The sequence below is a fragment of the Callorhinus ursinus genome, unplaced genomic scaffold (genome assembly GCF_003265705.2).
Source record: "Callorhinus ursinus isolate GAN/ISIS: 27379988/994484 unplaced genomic scaffold, GSC_fseal_2.0 scaffold64, whole genome shotgun sequence".
In the NCBI taxonomy this organism is placed as follows: domain Eukaryota; kingdom Metazoa; phylum Chordata; class Mammalia; order Carnivora; family Otariidae; genus Callorhinus; species Callorhinus ursinus.
In genome coordinates, this window is record NW_027397126.1 from 3120765 (window position 1) to 3144481 (window position 23717).

The window sequence follows — 23717 nt, forward strand, 5'->3', positions numbered from 1 at the left end:
TTTATATATATATATATATATATATATATATATATATATATATATATTTTTAGTAATCTCTATAACCAACGTGGGGCTTGAACTCACCACCCCAAGATCAAGAGTCACATGTTCTTCCGACTGAGCCAGCCGGGCGCCCTGCCATTGACATATTTTTATTGCACATTTAATTTTTTTATAGCCTTACATCTTTATTCACATAAATTCAGCCAAATGAGAATTACAATTAAACTTCTCAAAAAATTTCTATTAGCAAGCTAAATTCAATACATGAAACAAAAAATGATAGAAGTACAAGGAGAAATAGTCAAATCCACACCTTCAGTCAAAAAATTTCACCACCAGGGCACCTGAGTGGCACAGTCAGTTAAGCATCTGACTCTTGGTTTCAGCTCAGGTCATGATCTCAGGGTCCTGGGATGGAGCCCTGAGTCAGGCTCTGCGCTCAGTGGGGAGTTGGCTTGAGATTCACTCTCTCTCTCTCCCTCTGCCCCTCCCCCTATTCACATGCGTGCTCTCTCTCTAAAATAAATAAATCTTTTTTTAAATAACTTTTTCTAAAAATTTAATAAAAATTAAAAAATGAAAGATAAATTTCACCACCCCTCTCTCAATAATGGATAGAGCAAGTAGACAGGAAATTTGCAAGGATACAGTACACCTGAGCAACAATCTTAACCAACATTTACCTAATTGACATTTATAGAAGATTCCATCCAACAAAAGCAGAATATACATTCTTCCCGAGTGCACTTGGAAAAAAATCAAATTCATTCACTACCTTAATCTTTACCAAGGGAAACATGAGGGAGAGTCCCCATTCCCAAGTCATCTTTTTGAATCAAACTAGTTCAAAGTATTACATCAAATGATAAATCTTCTAGGCTTAGAGAGCAGGATGAAGATTATCATGCACAATGACAGCGTCTACCCAAGAGTTTCAAAGGAACTCAAAGGAGAAACTGTACAACTCTAAACCAAGAGATACAGCAAATCATTAAACAAAGGGCCTCTACAGGTAGAGTATGGTATAGAACTAGTAATATGAGTAATATATAGCAAGGGCACCTGGCTAGCTCAGTCGGTAGAGCATGTGACTCTTAATCTCGGGGTCATGAGCTCGTTTATTTTACTTAAAATAAACACATAAAAAATAAATAAATAATATATGACATATAATTCAACATATATATATAATATTTAATATAACAGACTTGCCAAGCAAGCTGGTAAGCACTCCAGTTAAAGACAGAACCAGCTAGCCAGGAAAGCTATATCTATCAAAGGAAAGAATGCTTATAGGTTCTTATAAGGGTAAATTATCATCAATCAATCTATAAACTGTTATTACCACTGAGTGCTGCACTAGGTAGTAAATGTGTGAGAAAAGAACGAGAAGGGTTTATATTCTAAATTGGGAGGTTTTAATTATTTTTCCCACTGGAAACCCTTTCTTCAAAAGAACCAACATGCTGACGCATTTTGAAAACAACTACCAAAAGCAGATAAGGAAATTGTGGCACAGGTCTGGGTGGGGGAACAAGCCTTGAGGGTCGTTGTGTATGGAACACAGTTGGGAATTTGGGGAAATCTCAAGAGTGACGGTATGTCACACATTTATAGCACTTATAAAATAAAACATAAAGCCACATTAATTAAGTCACCACTAATTCACAATTACCATTAATTATAATCACTAAAGCAGAGGCCAGATGAAAGTGTCCAGTTAGGATCATCTATAAAGTAAATGCTTGTTTAGTAAACTGAGCATGCTGATATCACTTCAGGAGCAATAATTAAACTACTTAAAAGGAATAAGATCATTTCTTATACTCTCAACTCCTAAGAAGCATTCATTTTCATGCAGACAATACAAACTCATAAATTTTTCATATCTGTTTAATATAATAATGTTTAATGGTATAGTTCAAATAAATACCTGAAAGTCATTTGCTTGTCTTTAAGCAAAACTTCCCCTAGATTTCTGAATGAGTCAAAAAGAGAGGGATGGTTTACCAGTTCTCTCTCTAAAAATAAGGCTATTGAACTGCACTACTTAAAATAGCCAAAAGGCAGAAGCAGCCCAAGTATCCATCAATGGATGAATGGACAAATAAAATGCAGTACATACATGCAATGGAATATTATTCAGTCTTAAAAAGGGAGGAAATTCTGACATATACTGACATACACAACTTGGATGGACCTTGAGGATATTATGCTAAGTGAAATAAGCCAGTTACAAAAAGACAAATCCTGTATGATTCCATTTTATGTGGTACCTAGAATAGTCAAATACCCAGAGACCGAAAGTAGAATGGTAGTTGCCAGGGGCGACAGGGAGAAGGGAAAGAGGAGTTATTTTTCTGTGGGTACAGAGTTTCAGTTTTGCAAGGTCAAGAGTTCTGGAGATGGAGAGTGGGGATGGCTGCACAACAATGTGAATGTACTTAATGCCCACCAAACTGTACATTTAAAAATGGTTAAGATGGGCTCTCTTGGGCCCTCGCTCCCAAGATGACCAAGAAAAGAAGGAACAACGGTTGTGCCACAAAGGGCCGCAGCCACGGCAGCCTATTCACAGCACCAGCTGCGCCCACTGCGCCCACTGCGCCCACTGCATGCCCAAAGACAAGGCCATTGGGAAGTTCATTATTCGAGGGCGCCTGGGCGGCTCAGTCAGTTCAGCATCCGACTCTTGGATTCAGCTTGAGGCACGATCTCAGGCTCCTGGGGTGGAGCCTCCCATCAGGCTCTGCGCTGGGAGGGGAGTCTGACTGAGGAGTCTCTCCCTCAGCCCCTCCCCAACCCATGCGCATGCACGGGCACGCTCTCAAATAAATAAACTCTTTAAAAAAAAAAAAAAAAAAAAGGTTTGTTACTGGGACCCCAGTAAAGACCGCCTCCGTCAGGGGCATTAAAAGCGAATGGCTTCCAGGCATATGTGCGACCCAAGCTGTGAGAATGCGCGAGTGGCGCCATTCACACACACGTAGTCCAGAATGGCTCTCCTGAACCACGGAAGGACCCAACACCCCCACCCCCACCCCGATTTTATTTTTTTATTATTTTTAACGATTTAATTTATTTGAGAGAAAGCGAGCAAGTATGAGAGAGAGAGAGAGAGAGAGAGATCATGAGCAGGGGGGAGGGGCAGAGGGAGAAGCAGACTCCCCACTCCACTAAGCAGGGAGCCCGATGCGGGGCTCGATCCCAGGACCCCAGGATCATGACCTGAGCCGAAGGCGGACGCTTCACTGACTGAGCCACCCGATTGACACCGGCGGGTGCTACCCCACCACCTCCACCGAAGCTCATGTAAGGAGTTAAGTCCTTAAGGACTGAAGAATAACTGTTCTCGGGAAAAAAATAAAATGGAGATCATACTTTAAAAAATGGTTAAGATTGGGGCGCCTGGGTGGCTCAGTCGTTAAGCGTCTGCCTTCAGCTCAGGTCATGATCCCAGGGTCCTGGGATCGAGCCCCACATCAGGCTCCCCGCTCAGCGGGAAGCCTGCTTCTCCCTCTCCTTCTGCTACTCCCCCAGCTTGTGCTCTCTCGCTCTCTGTCAAATAAATAAAAATGAAATCTTTTTTAAAAAATGGTTAAGATGGTCAATTTTATGAGTATTTTACCATAATTTTTAAAAATTATATATAAAATACACATAAATATACCAGTGCATATATATATATATGAAAAATAAACTTATTTTATCATGTGTAAATGAAACCCTAAAAAAACTCAGTATGTGCTCTTAATTAGGGTGACTTGACAGCATTTGCAAGAAACACTTAAATAATCAGAGTTATGGTGGAGGAGAAAATCTCCAAGAAGTCACATCAGTTGCCACCGTCTCTCTCAGTGTGCACCTACCCAGATGAACTCTACTTGCACCTATCATGGATTTCCAAAGGCGTGCCTGGAAGTCAAATGTACGAGGGCGGTAAGATTGTTTTCATCACATATCTAAACACATTTAAAACCTCTATCCTCTAAATGTCTATTTGTTTAGCAACTACGCGCACAATGCATAAATGTTTATCAAAATAGTGCTTCTCAGCATGCGACTCTTGATCTCAGGGTCTTCAGTTCAAGCCCTACACTGTGTGTAGAGATTACTTAAATAAATAAAAACTTAAAAAAATAAAACAGTGCTTCTCAAACTCTGTGTGTGCGCACATGCACACACGCGCACGCATGTGTGTATGACTACTTATTATATAAAGACCACACTCATTTTGCTAAGAGGCTCATACATTTACATGGTCTAAATATATGAAAAGTCTGCTTACCAGACAAGAAGGCGATATCTTGCATTAAGAAATGACTGATGTCCTTTGCACGGAGAAGCAGCTCAGTTTCTACGACAAACAAGAAAGGGAGAAAGATGACGCGCACGTTAGGGCACAGGTGGAAGCATCCACATGATTTCTCATTACGCCGCAAGGAGCCCTGAGGGGCCCGCAGACACACTGCTGATCTCTCTCCTCCTCCCAGCTACACGGCAAGGAAATCACACCCTTGAAAATATCAGTGGCTAAGCAGGACCAGGGTCCTAGTTCTCAGAATCGATAGCTAGGACATAAACCACTCTCACTCACCAGAAAGGCAGGGGCAAAGGTCCCCACTCCACAGGACACCCAGATTTATTTAAAGGGTAGGTTGTCACATAGACACACGGTGGCAGACTGTCTTCTACTTCTGAGAATGCCTTTCATTCTGCAAAGTTTATTAGCGATTACAAAGCACTTCTCGGACCTTTTATCTTATTGGACCCTTAAAATAACCCTGAGGAAGGTGTTCTTATTCCATCTTGGAAGTCAGGAAAAGCGTCAGAGAGAATACAGTGGAGTGGGCAAGCGTGTTGCTTTGGGGCCAGACAGGCACAGATTCAAATCTCAGCCTGTTGCATTTACTGGCCGTAGAAACATGTCCTTACCCTATAAACTGGGCACAATAATATCTACCTCACAGGGTGCTGTGCCAAGGAGCTGCAAAGGAACTGGCATAGTAGTTGGTGTTCAGTCAACGGTAACATACGAACTTGTCTTTGAGTATCATGGGTAAAACAACATCCACTCTTTGCTCAATATGTTGTAGTTGCCCCAGATCTCAAGGGCTAATTTGTAATGTTCCATTCCAGGGCACTCTCCAGGGGCCAAAAATCAAAGTCTACTACCTGCCTCTGGTCCATGAGCAAGGATAACTTTTTAAAGAAAACGGGTCATCAAACAAGGCTATTTTGGATTGTTGGTTTTAATGCCTGTGGTTTCACATCTCTGATAGAAGCCATATTTTCCACTGCTCTCTGATACAAAGGGCCTTCAAAGGCCTGGTATCGGGTGGTGTCAGGCTGATGACACATTACCCTCCTTAGTGCTCCTCAAATCGTACCATATGGATGCTGTTTACCAGAAGTAATCCTGCTCAAGGGCATTAGAAAAACAAGTTCCCCATGAGTCCACAGTTGACAGAGGAATGGGTATCTGTTGCAGAATGGTCCTCCCCTCACCTAAATACTCCTGATTTGAAAGGTAAAAAAAAATTACGTGACATATTTATCTTCCTAAGACACAGACCATTAAAAATCTGCAATTTGTCAGGACATAAAAATCAATTCCTAAAACTGCCTTGTAATTACAAAAACAAGTGGACAGGCCAAGGCGTGTGCATTCACATTTCTGAGCCTCTGCATCCAGACTGCTGAACAGTTATTCTTTTTTAATGCTGCAGGTCTCCTCAGCTAAAAGAATGTCTTTGTGGCAGCCACAAACCTGGGTCCCACACTGACATGCTTAGGTATGGCAACGGGGAGAAGGGGTAAGAATGGGGATAACGCAGAGGCCTAGAAGTCTCTCGGCCCTTGGAGGCCTGCAAAAGTGGCAATGCTCCCTGGGGGTCGTACTATTTCAATGACACAGCATTAGGCATTAAAACATTCCTGTATAATAAGACCAAAATTTCTCCCCCATCCTGATCAGTAGGAAGATCTCTCGAGATAACTCAGTGAGTTTTATGTCAGATGGCACCTCTGGAAGTACTAACATCTGCAACTTGACTCCTCCCATTACCACTCAGGCTCGTGCACAACTCCAGAAACCACGTCCACCTACTGTACAATTCTTTAAAATCCAGTCATGTAATAAGAGACACCAGGGCATAAAATAAAAGGCCAAGGGCTGAGAGTGGAAAGACCTGGGCCTAGTGCTGGCTCGGCCACCAAAGTGCTCTGTGATCCTGAGCAAGTCACGCCCCACCACTTGCCCCCCCACTGGCCCCCATCTCAGAAGTGAGGGCGCTACAACAAATGCTTTCTCGGGCCCCTCGTGTTCTAGGAGATTCAAGAGCAGGCAAAATCCAGAGTTACAAGGAAAACATAGTGATGTGTCTGTAGTAAAACGTCTCCCACGACTGCGCCAAAACAAGTCACATTTCCGTACTAATGGAAAAGGATGAGATAATGGTTGAAAGAGAAGATGTCACTACTTTAAGAAATAATCAAGTTCTGGATGGGAAACGGACTGAAGAGAGAGGAGACAGCAGAGGAAAGGAGACAGAAGACACAGGTTATCAGTGAGTAGTCTGTGTGCAAACACAAGGTGAGATGGTTGCTGGGGACAGAGAGAGAGAGACAAGGGACTCGGGACAAAGCTGACACTGAGTTACAGCCAGCTTCATATCTGACCGTCTTGAATTTCCACACACATTTCCTCCTGAAATATAAAAGTGAGAACAAATATGATTGATAACGTTCCTCTAGCTGACCCTTTAAACTCTTTTCATCTGGGCCTGAGAAATAAATAGCCTAGGTCACCAAAGCTGGATCAGGTTTCCTTTACAGCATGTTCCTAGTTGGCCAGATTCACATTTGACAGGAGGCTCGTCAGGCTGGCCCATGTGGAAAGCTCAATTACACACAAATCAAAGGCATGCATTCTTCTTACTTTGGACTAGTTGCGCAACCAAAAAAAGAGCTGACTGGGAAGCCAAAAAAAGGGCACTAACTCCATAGGTAATCTGACAAACACCCTAAAACGCCCCCGATGGAGGAGGTCTTCACCTCTGCTGCAGAACCACGCACCTGCACAGTTGAGCATGATCAAGTACAAACTGCAGACAAAAGACAAGAAAAGTGCTTGCTGACTCATTCAATCCACGACTAGGAAGCAAAAGAGACAAGCTTTTACTCCCTTGACCATAAATCACAAACTCATCAGTAATATTCCTTTTTTTAAAAGATTTATTTATTTTAGAGAGAGAGTGAGGAAGAAAGCACAAGTGGGGGAGGGGCGGAGGGAGAGGGAAAGAGAGAATCCCAAGCAGACTCCCTGCTGAGCGCAGAACCCGATGCGGGGCTCAATCTCACAACCCAAGCGAAACCAAGAGTCAGACGCTCCACTCACTGAGCCACCCAGGCGCCCCTAGTATTACTTTTTTTTTTTTTTACTAATATTTCTTTTATAGAAGATAGTTGTGCAGGAGCACCTGGCTGGCTTAGTCAGTGGAGCATGGGACTCTTGGTCTCCTGCCATGAGTTTGAGTCCCACACTGGGTGTAGAGATTAAGAAAGAAAAAAGGATTGGGGCACCTGGGTGGCGCAGTCAGTTAGGTGTTTGACGCTTGGGTCCTGACCTCAGTGTTGTGAGATCGGGCCCTGCACTGGGCTCACACTCAGCACAGAATCTGCTTGAGATTCTCTCTCCCTCTTTCCGTCTGTCCCTCCTGCTTGGGGTCTCTCTCTCTCTCTCTCTCAAATACATTAATAAATCTAAAAAAAAAAAAAAGGATTTGTGCAAATAAGAAGACAAGCTCAGAATTCAAATATGAAGAATTTAAAAGTCCTAAAAGGTGTGGAAATAAATAATATATTTTAGATGGATGGTTCACAGAGGAGGCAGGTATACCCATCCAATTAGTTGATTCATTTTGGTTGTGTCACTTGCAGAGATGGAGAACACTTGTCACCTTGATATAAGGTGCCCTTCACAGTTTTTAAAGATTGATTTTGTATTCATTCACTTTTTTAAACAAACATTTATTGAGTACCTACTATATGTTAGATACTGTTAAGTTTGGATAGTACAGGTTCCTGATCAAATACATTTGTGAAATACTGAATATTAAGCATACTGCAACACTTCCCAGCACATACACATACACACAATGCAACTCCTTGGGCTATGTATGCAGTATGCATACCTATTTGACCATGAACTCTTTTGGTTTATTAGCTGATTGGTTAATTAGGTAGTTGGTTCACTGGTTGGTTGGTTTTTCCCCTCAGAGAGAGAGAGAAAAGACAAAGCAACAGAGAGAGAGCTATCGAGACTCCATGTAAAGAAGCATTTTGTTCTAAAAGTCAGATCTATTTGTAGATGAAATGACTGCCATGGTAGGTACAGAAAGCAGCCCTACCCTATCACAAATAGTGTTTGAACAAAGCCCAAGCTGCTCTGTGGTAAGGAGGCTAGCGAAGACAATCAAGTGTGTAGTTGGGTTAGAATAAATGATCTTTCATGTCCTACTTCTTCAAGAGTCTATGCCTCCATGATGTATGTAGCACCTTTCCAAGGAATTTAAATTCTACTGAGTTCATCAACTCCTATAAGGAAAATGATAGTTTAGAAAGTTAAATAAGTTGGGGGGCGCCTGGATGACTCAGTCAGTTAAGCGTCTGACTCATGATCTCAGCTCAGGTCTTGATCTCGGGGTCGTGAGTTCAAGCCCCACAGTGGGCTCCACGATGGGCTCCACACTGTGGGTGGAGCCTAGTTAAAAAAAAAGAATGCAAAGTTAAGTAAGTTGGTATCTATAAGCTTTCTCATTTTTTTAAGATTTTTAATTTTTTTTTAAGTAATCTCTATACCAGGGCATCTGGTTGGCTCAGACAGTAGAGCATGCGACTCTTGATCTCAGGGTTGTGAGTTCAAGCCTCTCATTGCGCATGGTGTCTACTTAAAAAAAAAAAAAAGGTAATCTCTACACCCAGTGTGGAGCTGAACCCACAACCCTGAGCTCAAGAGTCACATGCTCCTCCAACCGAGCCAGCCAGGTGCCCCTGTAAGCATTCTCATTTTATAGAAAGCATTTTTACTCTAGATTCTGGTGTATAAGAGAAATAATTCCAGCACGTTCTGCATGGAGCACTGGGTGTTATGAACAAACAATGAATCATGGAACACTGCATCAAAAACTAATGATGTAATATATGGTGATTAACATAACAATAAAAAATTTAAAAAAAAAAAGAGAAATAATTCCAAACCTTGAGGTTTATTTCACAGTGACACTCTCTCATGTACATTTATCCTTTCTCTGGGGTTCCTGTTCATATGCAATAGAAGAAAACAAGTTCTGAACCATACTGCACACACATCCCGTTCTGTCCAGGCACTAAAGAGCTATGGCAAACAAAATGCCTCAAAGGGGAAATAGCTCTATATTCTCAAGTTTTCCTAAAAATAAGAAGCAAAAATGGGGCTCAGGTTAAAATAGAAGGGAAAGGGGTACCTGGGTGGCTCAGTCGGTGAAGCGTCTGCCCTTCGGCTCAGGTCATGATCCTGGGGTCCTGGAATCGAGTCCCACATCAGGACTGCTCAGTGGGGAGCCTGCTTCTCCCTCTCCCTCTGCTGCTCCCCCTGCTTGTGCTCTCTCTCTCTCAAATAAATAAATAAAATCATTTAAAAAATAAAATAAAATAGAAGGGAAAGTAATGAAAATGTCCACCAGAGGGATACAGTCTCTTCTATGGCCATCAACCCACTGCCACCACCAGCATGAAAACAGACGGGAAAAGTGTCGGATATGATTAACAATAGTTATCATTTGCTGATCACCTCCTACTTGCCAGGCTCAGCCCAGAGCACTTTGGATGCGTTTGCTCTGGTCTCAACAATAATCCTCCAAGATGGATGTTAAAGCCCTCACCTTACAGATGAGGAAACAGGCTTAGAGAGGCTCCCATTCACATTTATTCATTCAAGAAGTTCATACTGAACAATTGCCAGGCACCAAGCACTATTCAGACCCAAGGTAGAATCTAGTGGCCTTAGAAGAAGCTTTTACTGCATCATCTATTTGGTTCCCTAACCTTCTTCAGACAATCTAAAATCTGCACTCAGAAGAATATACTCAAGGGCGCCTGGGTGGCTCAGTTGGTTAAGCGACTGCCTTCAGCTCAGGTCATGATCCTGGAGTCCCGGGATCGAGTCCCACATCGGGCTCCCTGCTCGGCAGGGAGTCTGCTTCTCCCTCTGACCCTCTTCCTTCTCGTGCTATCTCTCATTCTCTCTCTCTCAAATAAATAAATAAAATCTTTAAAAAAAAAGGATATACTCAATTAGCTCTAATGCAAATTACTAACTAGGTATGTCTCCATGACCTCCCATTTTCTTCCAGGAAGAGTACCATTCCAAACTATATCAGGAATGTTTATAAACAATCTTTTGCAAGGACCTCCATTATTTTTACAGCCTGAAATTCTTAACAATGATGCTTACTTTTAGCAATCATCTCTTTGAAAGTTCCCTATTGCTGATGTGCAGAACTCAGATAAAATTAGGTTTTGAGTCCTAAATCTTGTTGCAAGGCAGATGGGATTCTACGAGTGTAATTTTTCCCTTTCAGTGTGAAAGGCAGATACACTACCCATCTGTAAACAGTAATGTCTTAGCACATGCAACAAATTGAAGTGCTGTCTTGATTTGTGTTATGCTTTAAACAGTGGAATAAACAAAAGGATAATTCTGAAACCAACACAAAATGAATTCCTATTACACCACAATAGAACAAACTATGCCAGATTCTGTTCTACAACAAAGGTACAGTATGAAAGGCTCACATAATTCTGTACTAACAAAAGACAGCCAAGATTCTTGCTAAATCCTTCTTCTGCTAACAATGTACTGCAGCCTCCTTCCAATCCACTGTAATTCAGTTCACCAAAAAATCTACTGGGTTTCTATTTGTTCCTCTCTGCTGGGTGCTGCGGCCCATTGGAATATAAACAAGAGTTTCTCACCTTAAAAAGCTTACAAATTAACAGAAGATATGACACCCGGCCATAAAATATAGGACAATATCTGCTCTATGAGAAACATACAAGAGAGGATATACGGGGTGAGATTATTACATCTAAATTGAGCAAGTGAGAACAAGGGAAGTTTCATAGATGCTGTGACATCTGAGCTGGGCCTTGAAAATTGACTAGGATTCACACACATGGACAGGGGAAGAGAGGGCATTCCAGGTAAAAGAAACAAGGTGCCAATGCAGGAGTAGGTGAAGGCATCAGGGACTACATGTAGCCTGATATGGTTTGAGTTTAGAGCACAGTCTGGTCTAGCTACAGCTAGAAAGCAAGACTAGAAGCAAAAGGTAGAGAAGTCTGCATGCCTCCAGGAGAGGGGAGCAGGCTTCTGAAATGCCTCTGACCCAGGACCACTGACTTAGTGCAAAGATATTTTCCAAGCAGGCAATTCCTGTAACACCAAAGCAGGGATGTAGCAACTGGTGGATTCCATAATCAATTAGCCACTAACTTACAGTAGAACCTCAGACAATTCACTGAAGGTCCGCATGATTCTGGTTGTTTATAAGCACCTATACAACAAAATGTGTGGGAAGAAAAAGGAGAGTGAAAGTCCCTCTTTTGTATGTTATAAACTCCAGATAAAACTTGACTTGAGTACTATTCTAAAATACTAATTTTTTTTTCACTGTTAACATTTCTGAAATCTGGAGCTATCTTAGATTCGCCATCACATTTTATTCAGTTTTGCATTTCTCCTTCCAAAAACCCTATGTTAAGGAGATAAACCATGAGAGACTCTTAACTCTAGGAAACAAACTGAGGGTTGCTGGAGGGGAGGTTGGGGGGGGATGGGGTAATTGGGTGATGGGCATTCAGGAGGGCACTTGATGGAATGAGCACTGGGTGTTATATGCAACTGATGAATCACTGAACTCTACATCTGAAACTAATGATGTACTATATGTTGGCTAATTGAATTTAAATTAAAAAAAAAACTATATTAAGTACCTTAGAACAAATCAATTACAAACACGAAAAGGAAAAATAGGAAATTACAAAATAAATTCCCAACCTCTTTGGGGTTGAGATATATACACACACATATATATCATTATATATATATATATATATATATATATATATATATATGTCACACATATATGTCATGACATTTCATAATTGTCATTTTGGTTTTTTTAACTAGGCTCTATGCCCAATGTAAGGCTTGAACCCATGACCCTGAGAGGTGCTGTACCAACTGAGCCAGCCAGGCACCTCCACAACTGTTGTCTTAGATGTCATATAGTATAAGATAATGTGGCATGAAAAAAGAAATCAAAACTGTCCATTCAGGGGTGCCTGGGTGGCTCAATTGGTTAAGTGTCTGCCTTCAGCTCAGGTCATGATCCCAGAGTCCTGGGATCAAGTCAACCGCATCAGGCTCCCTGCTGAGTGGGGAGCCTGCTTCTCCCTCTGCCTGCCACTGCTTGTACATGTTCTCTCTCTCTCTGACAAACAAATAAATAAAATCTTTTTTAAAAAAACCTGTCCATTCAGCATGATGTCAACTATGTACATATTTAACAAAATCTGTAAAGAAATATACTTCAGTGTTAATAGGGTTTTTCCTCTGGGCCATAAAATTCACTTTGGGGCCATATTTTCCACTTTTCTTCTGCAATGATCAAGTTCACTTTTTTAAGACTATTTTTTAGGGGCACCTCAGTGGCTCCATTGGTTAAGCGTCTGCCTTTGGCTCAGGTCATGATCCCGGAGGAGTCCCAGGATCTAGCCCCGCATGGAGCTCTACATCCCCATATAGGGTTCCTTACTCCCCAGGGAGGCTGCTTCTCCCTCTCCTTCTGCTCCTCCCCCTGCTCATGCTCTCTCTCTCACTTGCTCACTCTCTCAAATAAATAAATAAAATCTTTTTTTTAAAAAAGACTGTATTTTTGGAGTTTTAGGTTTACAGGAAAATTGAGGGGAGAATACAGAGAGTTGCCATATACCCCTTACTCCTACATATGCACAGTCTTTGCCATTGTCAACATCCCCCACCAGAGTGGTACATGTCACAATTGAGGAAACTAAACTGACACATCATTATCAATTGATTTTTGACAAGGACAAGACAATTCAATGAGAAAAGAATAGTCTTTTCAACAAATGGGGATGGAACAACAGGATATCCACATTCAAAAGAATGAAGTTGGGGGAAAAAAAGAATAAAGTTGGACCCCTACCTTACACCATATATAAAAATGAATTCAAAATGGATCAAACATTGAAACGTAAGATCTAAAACAATAAAACTCTTAAAATATAGAAATAAATCTTTGGGACCTTGTGTTAAGCAAAACCTTCATAGGTATGGCATCAAAAGCACAAGCAAGAAAAGAAAAAAATTGTTAATTTGACTTTGTCAAAATTTAAACTGTTGTGCTTCAAAGGACACTAAGAAGAAAGTGAAGACAATCCACAGAAAGGTAGAATATATTTGCAAATCATTTATCTGTTAAGGAATATGTATTTAGAATACATAAAGAACACTTACTGATCAATAATAAAAAGGCAAATGACACAATTAAAAATGAGCAAAGGACCTGAACACATATCTCCAAAAAGATATAAAAATGGCCAATAAGCACATGCAAATATGCTCAACATCATTTAGTCATTATGGACATGCATATCAAGACCACAATCAGATACCACTTCACACTCATAATCAAAGATGGACAATAATAAGTGTTAGCAACTATGTGGACAAATTAGAAGCTTCATAAACTGTACACAGGAATATAAAATGGTTTAGCCCCTGTGAAAAACAGTTGTGTTAAATTCCTTAAAAGGTTAAATGGACAGTTACCATATCGCCCCGCAATTTTACATGTAGGTATACACCCCCCAAAACTGAAAACAGGGGTGCCTGCCTGGCTCAGTCGATGGAGTATGCGACTCTCGATCTCGGGGTTGTGAGTTCAAGCCCCACACTGGGTGTAGAGATGACTTAAAAATAAAATGAAATATAATGAAATAAATAAAATGAAATAAATGAAATATAATGAAAAAGAAAATGAAAACATACATCTACACAAAAACATGAGAGGAATGTTAATAGCATTATTCATAATAAACCAAAAGGTAGAAACAACACAAATATCCACCAACTGAAAAATGGATAAACAAAATGTGGTATATCTATACGATGGAGTATTATTTGGCAATAAAGTAATGAAGGACTGACACATGCTACAGCATGGATGGATCTTGAAAATATTTTACTAAGTGAAAGAAGTCATAAATTATATTATTCCATTTATAGGAAATACCCAGAATAGGCATAGAGAGAGACAGAAAGTAGATTTGCAGTTGCTTAGGGCTAGGGAAATGGGGCATTTGGGGGCATGATGGCAGAAGGATAAAGAGTTTCTTTTAGGAATGATGAAATGTCCTAAAATTGATTGCAGTGACAGCTACACAACTCTGTGAATGTGTTAAAAAAAACACTGAATTTTACACTTCAAATGGGTAAACTGTGTGGTAAGTGAATTATATCTCAATAAAACTGACAAAAAAAGAAATGAGGGGAAGAATTGGTGTTTGTAAGAAAAATGTTCCCTGGAGCAAAGGATGCACCTTTTCTACTTCTCCTTCCTATGGAATTTAGTCATGAAAAACAAACAAGTAAGCTCGACTTTTGGAAATACGTGTTAAGGAAAAAAAAAAAAAAAGAAGAAGGTTGTGCATAAAGATAAGCCACAGTGACATGGCGGCTATATATGGCTTTTATCTTAGGTGATGTATATACACAAAATTCTGATTTTTTTTTCACAAAATAAATATTTCTTATAGAGCTAATACAGCACAGTACTTCTGAGTACATGCTCCAGGGACAAAGCGCCTGGATTCCAATTTCAGCTCAAGTACCTACAAGTTGTATGACCTTAGACAACCTGCTTAAACAGGTGCCTCAGTTTCCTTTATTGGTAAAATGGACGAAAATGGTAGTCCCTGTTTCACAGGGTGATTATAATGAGTAAATCTGTTAATACAAAGACTTGGAACACTGCCTAGTATGTGGTAAGTGCTCAATAAATGTTAAATTGTTAAAGAATAAGGAAAAACCAACATAATTTTTTTTAAAGATTTTATTTATTTATTTGACAGAGAGAGACACAGCAAGAGAGGGAACACAAGCAGGGGGAGTGGGAGAGGGAGAAGCAGGCTTCTCGCCGAGCCGGGAGCCCGATGCGGGGCTCAATCCCAGGATCCCGGGATCACGACCTGAGCCAAAGGCAGACGCTTAAAGGCTGAGCCACCCAGGCACCCCCAACGTTATAATGTTAAAGGTTTCGTGTACAAGGGAGCATTCAGGAAGCGGCAGACAATGACTGGGTTAGCAGTACGGTCCTACAAAGGTTTAAATTCTCCCCTTCCCCAGTCACAAGTGTGCAGGGGCCAAAATACCACTTCCATCTTTTAGTTCATCTGCAAATAGGGGAATACGTCATGGTTCCTTGTCCCTATCTCAGGTCTTGTATACAGGAAAACTCTTAGAAGATCTCATATATGAACATAAAACTTGAACTTTCGGGGCACCTGGGTGGCTCAGTTAAGCGTCCTCTGACCTCAGCTCAGGTCATGATCCCAGGGAGGGGGGCTCCCCAGGTCAGGCAGGCTCTGTGCTCAGCGGGGAGCCTGCTTCTCCCTCTCCCTCTGGCCCTCCCCTCCAACACATGCTCTTGCCCCTCTCCCTCTCTCTTTCTTCTCTCAAATAAATAAATAAAATCTTTAAAAAAAAAAGTAAAAGACTTGAACTTTCAAGTTTAAAAAACACAGAGGAGCTTCCCCTTATTGGTCACATGGGGAACTCAAAATCCTGAAAAACCTTCCTGTTACAAAACACAAAAGCATGGTGGGAAAAATAAAACTAAATTTCCTTTCAAATGCATGGCTAAACTGGCACGAAGACAAGGAAACCCTCAGAGGCTAAAACCATTTCAAGGGCGCATATCCTGAGAGAGAAGCCAGCAGAGAATGGCAGCCACCCTAGGGCATCGGCATTGGCCAGTTCCCAGTGACTTGGAACTTGGTTTGAACAGTCATGCGCTGGTGAAGATTCAAAGCCTACAGCACTGGGAATCAGACCAGAGAAAATATAGGAGAGTACCTGTACCACCTGTGGACAGAACTTCTTAAATAAACAGAATACAAGCAGGACAAAGCATAAAAGACTGATAATTTAGGCTACACGAAATTCAAAATTTTCTTTCATCAAAGACATCACAAAGAAAATGATGAGATAAGCCACAAATCATGGGCAGATCTATGCAATGCATACAGTGACAAACAAATAGAATCAAGGATATATGAAAGATAATTATAAGTCAATAAAAAAAGACAAATCACCTCATAGAAAAGCGAAAAGATAACACAAACAGGCATTTCACAAAGAAGAAACATTTAAAAAGATCCTTGATTGCATTTGTAATGTGTGAAATGCAAATCTCAAGGACAATAAGATAATTTTTTATACCAACCACTTAGACAACAATTTTTTAAAAATCAACATTAGCAAGCACTGAAAGGTGCAACAACATAATCACAAATCTATTTTGGTTTTGGCCTTGGTTCTTACCATAGATTTCTTTTCTCATGAAGCATCCATTTTGAAAGACCACCTTAAAAGTTGTTTTAGTGACAATAGTAAGAGAACAAATCAGGTAGAGTTTTTACCCTGATAGAGCTGAAGAGTCAATACGATGACTTGACCAGTCTAAAATGGAAAAAAATCAGATAGGGCAACAAAGACCAAAGGAACTCTGAGGTTGCTTTAAAGACACTGTAGAACATCAAATCAAACGTCGGGAACTGTAGCCTGAGTACCTACTATGCATTCAACATCGTTTTAGCACTTGTTTACACAGCCCATAATAATGAACAGTTTCCAGTTCGGGGAAGAACGCCCAAAGATCGGGCTGTCCTCAGATGCTCAACCTTTTAATTGTGCTTTGAAGGAAGGAACCGTGGGATGATTTTACCCCCAGGAGCACAAAGTGGAATTCTAGGGGAATATGGGAAACGGAAGGAAGAAATGAGAGGAGGAAGGAAAGAAGAGGAATACAAAACAGGAATCCACATTTCAACACGTTAGGTGTCTTTCATTTATCTATCAGCCATTCTAATCACTCATGTATTTCTTCTTTCAACAAACCTTCGTTAGACTCCTATCTTATACCAGGCTCTGTGCGGTGCCGGGGACAGAGAAACCAGTTAAAACATTGGCCTGGATCCCACAGGGCTCTTCACCTAGAAGCAAGAGGCAGTGACAGCCCAGGGTGCAGAGTTAAAATAGTACTGAGCCCAGGATGCTGGGCGCACACTGAGAAAGGACACCTAGCACTAACCCGATAAAAGGGATCACATGTAAAAAAAAGAATAATAAAACAAAAGCAAAAACAGAAACAAATGGTTTGATGCCCTAACCTATGCTGAATATCTCTTGGGACTCAAATTTCAGCATATGAGTTTCAGGTCATGACTCCACGTTACTCCAAGGTCGATGGACTCTGCCCTGCTTCCAAGGAGGAGAACAACATGGCAGTGGGCTGCCCCACCTTTTCACAGATGAGACATACTTGTGACCAGGTCCTGCAGATGAAGAGGAACTATTCATTTCTGCAACTTTTGCAAACACTGATGTTTATGTGTTTATGCACATGCATGTAGTACATGAATGCGAAAACTTTAAGTACTGCAGTTAAAATGGCTTGTTTGGAAAGTGCCCTCTTCCATCTTTAAAATCACTTGCAAAGTCAGTCTGTAGTATGACGAAGCTCACAGTGATGGGAAAAGGTAAAAACTGCAGTGGGGAGCCTCTTCTTACCCTTCCAGCACGAAAGCTCTTTCAGGACTTGATCATGTATCTTAAAATTTGCAGCCCCTTAGGCAACGATACTCAAAAAATAAATGAAATAAAATAAAATAAATTTACAGTCCCCCCAAATTGACATAAGCTTTGCTGATGCCAGAACTATAGTAAAAGCACTTTTAAAACTATCGGCATCATTTCAAAACTATAAAACTGTTAGGAAAATAAATGTCTTTGAGGGGTATCTGGCTGGCTCAGTCAGTAGAGTATGCGACTCTTGATCTTGGGGTTATGAGTTTGAGTCCCACGTTGGGTGCAGAGATGACTTAAAAATAAAATCTTTGAAAATAAGTATCTTTGAGGGGCGCCTGGGCGGCTCAGCAGGTTAAGCATCTGCCTTCGGCTCAGGTCATGATTCCGGGGTCCTGGGATCGAGCCCCGCATCGGGCTCCCTGCTCAGCGGGAAGCCTGCTTCTCCCTCTCCCTCTGCCTCTCCCCACTGTGCACGCGCTCTCTCTCTCTTTCAAATAAATAAATAAAACCTTAAGAAAAAAAAGAAGTATCTTTGAGTATTGGCTCCCTTGGATACTTCTGAAGGCACAGTTAAAAAAAAAAACCCTCCTCATCACACAATTTTAAATGTTCCAATTTATTCCTTAACAAAAGAAACTTGGGGAAAAGGCATGTAAATCAAAATCAAAATCAAAATCAAAATCCTATTCATCCAAATCATCCTGATTCACTACCCACGGTACAAAGGAGCAGGGAGATGTTTGAACATGAGCTTCAAGACAAAATTTTACTACCCAACCCCTACAGCCACTGCCACCACTAGATAATTCGGAACACACTAGCTTGGCAATAGGTAAATATTAACAGCCTCTTCTTAAATTTTTATTGTAACTTCAGGCCTCTCGAGAGTAGCTATTTAAAGCACAAGCTATAAAAGTAGACGAGATGACCCACTAATGTCAGAACTCACAATATCCGTGTAGATACAGGACTAAATGCCAGATCTCCTATGCTATGGCTATTCACCTCCTCTTGGGTTCAGAAAATCTAATTTTGAAATACACAGCACCTGCAATGGTAAATCCAATTAAAATGACTTACTTTGGCTCATAAGGCATGCAGAAGAACACACAACATCTGTTCGTGGTCCTTGGAATGTGTTAACTAAGGAAGCAAACCTGACCCTCTTTTGTGAACTGTCAAGTACAAAATGGCAAATAAAAACCAGGCTGGCTGCTACTTTTTGCTGTGATGACTCACGTGACCCAGCTCGCAACTGCACACTCAAAGCTGTCCCTCAAATACACGTAAGTGTAGGTGTCATCAAAGAGCCTAAGAATATCTAATCACACCGCTTCCGTTTAAGCAGAGGAAAGATCATTGAAAATCATTCCCTATGGTTTTTCTCATCAGACCGTATATTGAATAGCTGAAGAGCCAATGCTCCAACCTAACAGTGGCACAACGGTGCAGATGAAGGCTTGAGGAAGCGAAAACCCACAACAACCCCCAAACGTGACAGTAACTGGCTGGCTGACAGAGCAGGTGCCGACGCAGCCAAAGTATATTCGAAAAGGCAGCTGGATCATGACCGGACCAGACTTTTCTGGCTGCAGTTATTTAAAATGAATACTCCAGTAGCATCTACAAGTTTTCTATTTTGCCTAGAAGCTTTACAAAGAGAGTCATTAGCAACTTACTGAAAATGAAGTCAGTATATAATGATATGTAATACAGATGAAATATGTATATAACGATACACACATATGCATACACATATAAAAATATCTATATAACTTGATTTTAAAACTCGATTTCCAGTGAAGAAAATGTTATCAGGGAACTGTCTTGGGGGGGGAGTGATAAGTTGATTTTTTAAAGTTCGAACTTCTACTTCTTACAAAGTGAGTAAGAGATCATTTGAATATCAATAAATTAATAATGGTGACACTGAAATTAGATTTTAAAGCCACTGGCTCTTTACATCCATAAATATATATCAGACAAATGAGGATCGATTTCTTAAATAATGTCCGTATTAGAATCTTCTGTTAAAAAAAAAAATCTCCCATTAATGTTCATTATTTTCCTAAGTAGAGGGAGGTGGTCTCAATATAAAATTGGGCCAGTCTTTATCAAGGAAATACAGAAAGATTAAATAAATTGTATGTACTGATTCAGACATAAGCAGTGTGAATAACTGTGTAAAGAATGCATCATTCTCGAAAACAACAGCTTCTCCATTGGTTTACTGAAAATATAAGCCCACTAAGACAAAACTGGACAAATGCTTTCTTCAGGCTGGAAAGATGCAGTAGCCTCTTTATGCTCTATGCAAGGGAAACGTTTAAATAACACAATAGACTGACTTCATATATTTTGTTTCCTGTACTCTTACATCAAAAATTTCATGATGAAATCATTTAAAAATAAACACATTCACACGTAAGCCATGTATCAGCATACGGGGTATGATCCGAGGTTGGTAAAATACCTAGATATATGTGGATTCTTTCATTGTTGTTCTCACCAGTTAGCAATAAGCTCCCTGAAGGCAGGGATTTTTGTCTGTTTTGTTGACTGAAATATCCCAACAGTGTCTAGCCCATAGGAGGTGATCAATTATTGAACTGAACTGAACTGAATTGATATATCTGTGTCCATAGAAAATTTCCTATGGCCACAGACCTGAACTGTTAGTTGTGTTTTCTTCCAGAGAGTAGGACTGGGCTAGGCACAAAGGTGACTTTAATTTATTAGTTTATGGGCATGTGTTGTTTAGATGTTTTACAAAGATCATATATAAATAACATAATTTAAACAGGGGCACCTGGCTGGCTCAGTCAGTGGAGCCTGCAACTCTTGATCTTGGGCTTGTGAGCTCCAATCCCACACTGGGTGTAGAAATTACTTAAAAAATAAAACCTTGAGAAAAAAATTTTTTAATTAAAAATAAACAGAAGAAGGGGCACCTGGATGGCTCAGTTGGTTAAGCGACTGCCTTCGGCTCAGGTCATGACCCCAGGGTCCTGAGATTGAGCCCCGCATCGGGCTCCCTGCTCCGCAGGAAGCCTGCTTCTCCCTCTCCCACTCCCCCTGCTTGTGTTCCCTCTCTCACTGTCTCTCTCTCTCTCTGTCAGTTAAATAAATAAATAAAATCTTTAAAAAAAAATAAATAAATAAAAAATAAACAGAAGAAAATGGAAAAATAAAAGATACTTCTTTCCAAAAGCAAGCAAACAAAACCACTCCATCCATAGGGAAAAATGAGTACCTAAGGCACTCGACCAGGAGGAGAGAGAGCTAAAGAGAAGAAAAGCAAGGAGAGAAAGGGATGAAGGGCTAAAAAGTACCTGAGGAAAATGAGGTGCAGCACGTGGGAAGGGACGGGGGAAGACCTCCACCCAAGAGCTTGCTGCCCCAGGCTGCTGGGCCTGGCCTAGTCTAGGTCTTCAGCAGGTGTTTATTTCTGAGCAAGGCTCTGGAGCTTTGCCACCCTCCTCCCCCACTTCAGATTAAAAACCACCCAATGGAGACAGTGGGTTTTCCTAATACAACAGCATCATGAATTCGTTACTTGTTACCCAATACGTGGAGGGAAATTTTCAGAGGGACTAAATCATTCCAGAAAGAGAACTACACATAGGAGGTGATTTACTATAAGTCAAAACAGGGACAAATCCATGTTTTTTCCTTCTTCAAGCAACAGCAGAGCTGGCCTAAGCTTACCTGTGTAGGCCCTGCAATCTATTTTCCTAAAAGACTTCTCCTGCCACAGGGATGGGGATCACACATTTGACTGACAAATGGTCTTGTCCAGCCCGGAAAGGTCTTTACAGATTCCTAGTAAATGTGCTATCAAAATGCGTGCCTCTCATTTGCCCCGATGTTGTCCCATCCTGGTCCCACACAGACTTGCATACCGGACGCTGAACCACAAACACTAAGTCAATTGAGTTAGTGATCATAGTTCACTGTTTTTGTCTTCATTTGTGCTTTTGTTTTTCCTTGGAAAAACTCTTGTGGATATTTACATTTTGCCTCTTAAGCTTTTAGCAGGGTCTCTAGAATAAACCTCCTAATAGGAATGAGTTAATACATTGCAATCCTTCTACACTTATGAAAAACTACAGATGAATAACCACCCCAAATGAGCGCTCAATTATTTACAATAATTCCCAAACACCTCAAACATGAATACCCCATATTTAGGAAAATCTCAATTGGTACAACTATAAACGTGAAGATCAGACACTCCCTAAACTGATCTACAAATTCAATGCGACTCCCGGCAAAATCCCAGCTATTTTTTTTTTATGCAGAAAACAACAAGCTAATCCTAAAATTAACATGGAAACGCAAGGGTCCCAGAATAGCAATGACAATCTTGAAAAAGAAGAACAAAGTTGAAAAATTCACACTTTCTGATTTCACATTTTCGTATGACGACTACAGCAATCAAGACAGCGGTATACGTACATGACAGACTTAGGAGTAGGCCAGTGGGATTAAACTGAGTCCACAAATAAACCCTTACATTACGGTCAACTGATTTTAAGGCAGGGCACTAAGACATTTCAGTGGGAAAGAATATTCTTTTAACAAACGGTGCTAGGAACACCTGGATATATGTACACACAAAAGAAGAAATCCCTAACTCACATATAGTGCACAAAAATCAACGCAAAATGGATCAGACCTAAATATAAGAACTGAAAGTATAAAACTCCAATGAAAACATAGGTGTAGGGACACCTGGGTGGCTCAGTTGGTTGAGCAACTGCCTTCGGCTCAGGTCATGATCCCGGGGTCCTGGGATCGAGCCCCACATCGGGCTCTCTTCTCAGTGGGGAGTCTGCTTCTCCCTCTCCCTCTGCTCATGCTCTCTCTCACACTTGCTCACTCTCTCTCTCAAATAAATAGATAAAATCTTTAAAAAAAAAATAGGTGTGATTTTGTGACCTTGCATTAGGCCAGTGTTTCTTACATAGGACACCAAAAGCTCAGGAGACATGAGTCAAAACTAAGCCAACAAGTACATAAAAAGGTGCTCAACAGTAACTAATCATCTGGGAAATGCGAATCCAAACCACAGTGAGCTATCCATCCCCTCGCACAGTCAGGACGGCGATTACCAAAAAGACAAGAAATAACAAGTACTGGGGAGGATGCAGAGGAAAGGGAGCCTTTGTGTGCTGTTGGTGGGAATGCAAACTGCAGTGGCCACTATGGAAAACAGAATGGAGGTTCCTCAACAAATTAAAAATAGAACAACCATAAGATCCAGCAATTCTACTTCTGGGTATCTACCTGAAGAAGACAAAACACGAACTCAAAAAGATATCTGCACCCCATTTTCATGACAAGAGCCAAGATATGGATGCCACTTAAGTGTCCATCCACAAATGAATGGATAAAGAAAATGTGGTGTACATATATATCATGGAATAAATTCAGCCATAAAAAGGGAATGCTGCCATTTGTAACAACATGGATGGACCTCGAGGGCATTAAGATGATCTCACTTATAAGCAGAATCTTAAAAAAAAAAAAAAAAAAAAAAGCCAGCTCATAGATACAGAGAACAGATTGGTGGTTGCCAGAGGTCAGGGCAGGGGCGGGGGGAGGAGGGAGTGCATAGTATAACAGGTGTCAAAATATACAAACTTCCAGTTACAAAATAAATAAGTCATGGGGATCTAATGTATAGCATGGTGACTATAATTAATAATACTGTATTGCATATTTTAAAGTTGCTAAGAGAGTAAATTTTAAAAGATCTCATCATAATAAGATT

The 23717-nt window shown here is 40.7% G+C and overlaps 1 protein-coding gene across 1 annotated transcript in view; it reads right to left on the reverse strand.

Annotated features, from left to right (window-relative positions):
* Positions 1-23717, reverse strand: part of MCF2 (MCF.2 cell line derived transforming sequence) — a 103950-nt gene that overhangs the window by 71561 nt on the left and 8672 nt on the right. The window contains exon 2 of the mRNA XM_073885650.1: positions 4295-4363. Within this exon, the coding sequence (XP_073741751.1) occupies positions 4295-4363 (69 nt within the window). The remainder of the gene's footprint in view (positions 1-4294; positions 4364-23717) is intronic.